This window comes from Channa argus, chromosome 1 (genome assembly GCF_033026475.1).
Source record: "Channa argus isolate prfri chromosome 1, Channa argus male v1.0, whole genome shotgun sequence".
In the NCBI taxonomy this organism is placed as follows: domain Eukaryota; kingdom Metazoa; phylum Chordata; class Actinopteri; order Anabantiformes; family Channidae; genus Channa; species Channa argus.
In genome coordinates, this window is record NC_090197.1 from 26,481,176 (window position 1) to 26,487,985 (window position 6,810).

Genomic DNA, 6,810 nt, shown 5'->3' on the forward strand with positions numbered 1-6,810 from the left:
ATATCGCACAAAACAAAATCAGCAGGCATTGATAAAAGGGCTCATTTACTTGACACGTAATGGCAAGGCTAGTGCTAATGAAAAAAAACTTTGTTCAAAAGTGTGGGAACGTTTTTAACTGATACAACTAAATAAGCCTAAGTACAGAGTATTTTCAGGCTTGTGCAGTCCTGTACTTCTACATTGGCTGTATTTTAAGGTTTTTTTGTTTTTGTTTAGAGAGCTGTCTTCCACCCATTTACTTAGTAAGCAGGATTACTCTGTAAAGTTTTGTAGTAGTATAGTATTGTAGTGTTGTGATGGTAGCAGTTCTGGGACATAGTAAAACCAAAGTCACAGAAATGGGCAAATTAATTAGAGGAAAACACCAATTGATTACAATCCCTTGCACAGGGTCTCATTGTGAATTATGAAACATGATGTTTACACAAACACTCCTGTTTGTTTCATTCATTCAGGCTGGTCACCCAGAAGCTGAGATGAAAACATCCACAGTACCAATGTTAAACTATTGATATATTGAGAAATATCTTTTGAGTTCTGAGATAATGAGTAATAAATACTGTAGATGTTCACTTGTATTCACTCTTTGAACACAGACGGATTTTATTTCATGTGAGATAGTTTAACTGAAACCAGCTCAATAAATAAAAAATTTAGACATGCTACCACTTTTATCTCATTGAATTTAGCACATCTAAATTTATTGAATTACCTTCCCCAGTCTGAACAGACAGACTGGAGCCTGACTTCCTGCTGAGCTGTTTTATCGAAAATTCAAAGCTGCTTCTTTTAGAGCAGGCCAACTGACCCCGAACATCCAACTCTACTTTTGATGTTCTGCTACAGGAACAAGACCTACATGCATTGTATCTATAAAAATAGACTTTGCTTTATTGAAAAAGAGAAAAAAGTGCAACAGAACATGATAACAGTGAAAAACCAAAGCCATATGATACAGTAACGGAGCTACAACAAAGTGTTAAACAAGTTGCATAAATTAAAGCACAAAACTGTACACTGTCTTACAGTATTTACATCAGGTATATTTGCCAAATGCCAAATGTGTCCATCCTTTTCTTCTTTTTAATATACAGTAAATAATAGAAGTAACAGCAACTCCTTAGTCATGTTATACATTATGTTTCCTTCACTGGTCTTTTGACCCCATTGTGAGAAATACGGTTAGAGTCAGAGCTCGGTGCAAAGTCAAAGGACTCACCAGGTACATTAGTAATCTACCCTAAGCCTCTGAAAATGCACAACAATGACAAAAAGAGAATAAATGCATGAAATATTAAAATACACATCCAAAGGATTCCTGTATTGTCATCATTATCTCATCATATGTGTACTATATCTAAATGGAATATAAATATAAACCTCAGTAGCATTCCTGTGGCTGTCGGGGAAGTAGATCCCCCACTCTGTCATGTTCTGTACATTTCAGGAGGTTCTTTCTGATTACATTATCTGATTGTCTTTTCTTTGGTGTGTCCAGTTTACCCCAACTGTGCTGTCATGTTCATATAGCAAGCAAACCAACCATATTTAGTCAGTGTGGTCCCATGTGGTTTCTTATCTTAAGAAATCAGCTTGGCCTCTGTTGAATTCTAAATATATCTCTACAGATCTCATGAGAGCCAGCATTGTCATTATGTTTAATGGTTTTTCAGAAAGTCAATACATGACCTTCATGTCTTAAAGTAATACAAATAATAGAACATACTGACTTTGTTCATAGGTGGTATTTGAAGTTGTGACTTTCTTCATTTATATATATATATATATATATATATATATATATATATATATATATATATATATATATATATATATATATATATATATATATATATATATATATATATATATATATATATATATATATATATATATATATCAAATGTTATGCATTGCATGCTTATAATGCATTTCTGTATTTATGTAATTTGACAGCTGGATTTTAATTTGATTCTAGGTTTCTAACACCAAACCCTGCAGACCATGGTGCATCAGCAGCAGCTGCTCCATACTGAGTTTAACGGTTGCTTCAGAGAAAAATAACTGTAAGGAAATATCTTTGTTCGACTTCATCTCTAATCTTAGCTCACTTTCTTGTGAGATGTGTTTTGCATTGTTTCGCCCTAAATGTCTATAAATCGTGGATAGATTGGGGTTGGCATATTTAAATTTTTCTTCTTGTTCAAAAACCACATGTGGATGTTTTTCAGGCTAACATTTCATAGCAACATTTGCCTGATAGTCTTCCAACTCGCATCAAAACTACACTGGCCAGAAAGCTTTTTTTGTAAGGACAAAGCAATGGATTACTGAGACAGTGTTGTAAAGATATATTACAGTCAAGGTTAAGCGTGTAGTTGTAAAGGCAGAGGGTAGAGGTGGTTGTTAAAATAGTGCAGTTCTGATTTGTAAATGTGGGATGGGTGTGTAAAAACCGCCCTTCACATATCGTTATCATAGTCCCCGTTCATCTTCCGAGTGTTGGACGCCAGGAAGATGTCATTATCTTGTGGACAATCATGGTGACAGGAGCAGGTTTTGATGAACATCATCTTCTTCATGAAGATGTCACCCTCTGGACAGCGAAACTCCACCTCAGCGGTGATTGTACTGTGAGGTGTGCAGCAGCGATTGTCTGTGCAGACACCGCAAAACTTCGGTTTGTAAAGCCTGGCGCTGGAGCACCCTGACAGCTCGAAGCGCATCGCTTGCTGGGCTTTTGGTGTGCGGACACATTTCTTCCCCTTCTGTGGGACAGAGACAATAATCTGTGAATGCTGGGTCACCATCATCATGGAGTCAGTGCATTTTAGATGTTGGTAAATGGTCTGCACTTATATAGCGCTTTTCTACCTATTTTTACTCAAAGTGCTTTGCACTGCTCTCATTCCCCCATTAGCAGGGCCAGTCTGGCTCTGGTTACTGTGCTCATGATCTGCTTCTAATCTTAACACTGTATACGGTTCCATCAAAACTGTATGATTGAAGCTCGTGTGGGCTTTTAAAAGTCTGACCTCTTGGCTCCTCACAGTTCAATTCTTTAAGCAAAAATAAAAAATACATGAATAAAGCTGTAGAGGGCCGCAGGAAGCTGATCCTAGCTGTCACTGTGCAACAGGTGGGGTACACCCTGAACTGGTCACTAATCTACCCAAGAGCTGACACATGGAGATATACAATCATTCATGTTTGCATTTACACCTACAAGCATTTTAGAGTCACTGATGAACCTCACTGCATGGACAAAAAATCACTAAGCTGCAGGGAGAAGAGTCTCCATACAGAGAAGCCCCAGCCTATTCCTAATCTCTGCGCCACCTTCCTAGTGCCAAATTGTAAATGGTCTGCATTTATATAGCTCTTTTCTATGTTGGCACTCAAAGCAGTTTACACTGCTTCTCATTCACTCATTCACACACACACACACACACACACACACACAAGAATGGGGGAGCTGCTATCCAGCTGGGCAACACTCACTGGGAGCAACTAAGATGGGGTTTAGTGTCTTGCTCAAGGACACTTCGACATGTGACTGGAGAAGCGGGGGATCAAACCAACAAGTATGGGATTGATGGACAACCGCTCTACCTACTGCGCCCCACAGGTCGCCCCACTTTAGATTTTGCATAAACCTAACCTTAAATTCTTTGTTGATACCTTAGGCATTCAGGAGCCGAGTTTAACTACTGCAGTTTTTTTGTTCTATTAACTATTTTAAATGAGCCAGAAGCAAAAATAACGAAATAAACATATAAATCCTGCACATCAACTGATTTCATATATTTGATCTTATTAAGGAGTTTTTTGTTTTCACAACTATGAACAGCCTTGAAATGAAAATGTATAAAAACATGAAAGACTTCTTCATAATATCTGTCAGACATTTCTTTTATCTTCGCACCTCACTTCCTCCTATAGGGAAACACTGACCTTTATTTCTTTCTCCTGTTGGCTGTTGCAGGGTCGAACCATACAGATCCTGCTCTGCCTCTCCAGCTGGCAGTGCTGATTGTCGTTGGTGACACGGGATGAGACGCCCATTCCGCAGGTGGCTGAGCACTCGCTCCACTCTGTAGTCTGAACTATACAATTATCTCTGGGACTCTCTGTAAGTAATCCATTAGGAGGCGCCTTTCTGAAGACTAAGATAGGATTAGAAGGAGGAGAAAAAGATGTGCGCATTACATTAACTGACATTTGTGGCCTATTTGTGGTGTTGTACAATTCACCATGCAATTTGCTGCTTACATTCATAGTCTTTGTGACCTTTGGTTATTGTAATTTACTAAAACAGCTCCAGGGTGCACATAATTCTTGAAGGGAACTATGAAAACCTTTCCTCCAATCACCTACCAGCCTGACAGAATAAAAAAGCAGCAAATACTCACCAGCAATCACTGACTGGTAGTGGTGATCCTGAGGAATCTCCTCACATACCCACTCCTCACAGCACTTCCCGGGGATCTGGATCCGTCGTGGGTACGGGCAGTCAGGGGAGGGAAGCCGGATGTCACTGGCACACATCGGCACACAGCCAATCTCTCCATTCATACACACGCAGTGGTGCTTACAGTTGGGCTGGAAAGACTCTCCACTGCGGTAGATCACTCCCCCCAGGTCACATGTCTGACCCTCCTGAGCTGTAGATTGCCAAAAAACATGCAGCATAGAATACATTTGTTTTCTTTTAGTGTATAAGGTGATAAATAAAATGAGCAGAATAAATGTTCAGTGTTAAAAAATGTGGTTATTTTGAATATGATGCCTACAACATGGCTCAAAAAGGTTGGGCAGAGTAATAAAAGACTTGAGTAATGCTTAAAAAACTAAAGAGGTTTATTATTTGAAAATGCTCAACAGTAGGAGCATCCTGTCTCAAAGTCATGCTTAAAAACGAATCCATCCATTTGTTACTTGTAAATTGGACTACTGTAATTCCCTACTAACTTCCCCAAAAAGCCTGCAATGAATCTAAAATGCTGTTAAACAGCATTTGTTAAATGTTAGATAGTTCACTAGTTTAGAATAAAGACATTAATTGTTAGCATGCTTTGAAGATTATTACCCATGCAGATGCCAGTTTGAGTGTCACTCAGCAGAGCGTAGTCACAGTAAAGCTCCTTGTGATGGTCACAAGGCTCCAACATGGAACAGGGCTCCCCCAGCTGCCTGGCACACACCTTACAGCAGCCGCAGCCATCCAGGACCAGGCTGGTTCCCACTGAGCAGGGTGGGGGGTCTGCAGGGCACGTACAGGACTGGGAGCAGTCCTGGGCCATTGTCTGCAACAAATCCACAAACAATATGTTATGATCCCATGAAAGACATAGATACAGAGGGATTAACAATGAATTAGCCACTCAGCAGTCACTCTGATAAGAAGGAAACAACTAATGAGGTTAGTTCTCATCAATTCATTTTTGTTTTGTTTTTTATTTAAATTGTTTTGAGCTCAGTCTGGCAGACTATGCTCACTATAACATGTTCAAAACAAATTTTTGTCTGTTTTCTTGATTTGATCAGATGCAGAATGGATGAACCTGCATATTTTTTTGAGTGCAGTATAAAAAGGGCTCAGTGTGATGCCCAAAGACACTTTGACATGTGCACTGCAGGAGCTGGAGATTGGAATCTCAGTCAGTAGATGACCCTTTTAACCTCCTGAAGGACGGTGTTTTACTGTGAGTCAAATGTTCCACAGATTACACAGTTTGGGAGCGTAAAAGGCTGAGCTCTTTTGGGCATCATCAAGGAAAGGATCAAGGGCTAAGGACTGAGAGCTGGTTCAGAATCACCTGACTTATCACCTCTAACCATAAGCTTTGTCAAAACAATAAGTTTTAAGCCTAATCAGGTGGATAAAAAAACTCCAAAAAATATTGTTAATAATAATGTTGCGTGTCAGCTGGGTGCATTAATGCTCAACATATGAGCTGTAAACTGAGACTTCACATGAAAGCAGAAAATATAGAGGAGTCTGAGGCTGTTGCTTTGTTTTTTGTTCACAAAATGCCACAAGATGGCGACACTACACTGGGATTACATGGTCCTGCATACATTTTCCATGTTTTGATTCCCTCTCCACTGTTCAGCAATGGTCCAGCAGAGAAGGAACAGGTTTACAATAGGAAAACATAATAGCACAGATAGAAAATGCGAAAAAATATTTGTGTTTCTTAAGATGTAAAGTAAGCTGCGACTCTACATTTGCAATACTCCTGAAATGTATCATCTAAGGGTTCACTTTTTAAATAATGTCTGACTACACCCAAATGGAATGACTCACATGTTGACTAAAACATGCATTACCTTACAGATATCCTAAGAAACACAATACCTCAAACTTATGAGGTTATTAAACATCAACTTACCCGTGAGATGAGCAGGAGAACAGAGAACGTGGCTAAAATCTCCACTGACATGTTTCTCTGCAGGCTGCAGTCCACTCAGTAGTTCTGGTTCCTGTGGTAGGAGGCTCGCTCTTTTTATTCTCCCTGCAGCAGACTGATGAGCCTGGGAGGAGAAGCTGGCTTTAATACTAGCCCAGTGGGTGTAGCCAGAGAAATTAGAGCCATGCCACTCTGCTCCGAGAGGTAAAAATATTCCAAATCAAATGGCCTTCTCAAAAAAACAACCTCGCCTATCAGTATCATTAGTTCACAGGCTGGTGGGTGGACAAAATGCCTATAACTGCATCTATGAATAATAATTTGTTATCTAATTTGCAGTGTGTGTCCATTTCAGAGTGGCTTACTGTAACTGAAACATGATATAATATGATAT

At 39.4% G+C, this 6,810-nt stretch overlaps 1 protein-coding gene across 1 annotated transcript; it reads right to left on the bottom strand.

Annotated features, from left to right (window-relative positions):
- Positions 1–867: 867 nt before the first annotated feature.
- On the bottom strand, positions 868–6,547 carry ccn2b (cellular communication network factor 2b). Its single transcript, XM_067510291.1, has 5 exons — positions 6,399–6,547; positions 5,093–5,309; positions 4,416–4,667; positions 3,958–4,169; positions 868–2,771 (listed from the first exon to the last, which is right to left on the bottom strand). The coding sequence occupies exons 1-5, from the start codon at positions 6,447–6,449 to the stop codon at positions 2,466–2,468; spliced, it is 1,038 nt and encodes a 345-aa protein (XP_067366392.1). The 5' UTR covers positions 6,450–6,547; the 3' UTR covers positions 868–2,465.
- Between the last annotated feature and the right edge of the window lie 263 nt (positions 6,548–6,810).

Bases quoted from the DNA above. Each gene is read 5' to 3' on its own strand.
- ccn2b (XM_067510291.1), bottom strand. From the start codon at position 6,449: ATGTCAGTGGAGATTTTAGCCACGTTCTCTGTTCTCCTGCTCATCTCA. The intron at 4,668-5,092 runs GTAATAATCTTC...GGCAATCTACAG, and splicing joins TCAAACTGGCATCTGCATGG to CTCAGGAGGGTCAGACATGT. The intron at 4,170-4,415 runs GTGAGTATTTGC...ATCCTATCTTAG, and splicing joins CTACCAGTCAGTGATTGCTG to TCTTCAGAAAGGCGCCTCCT.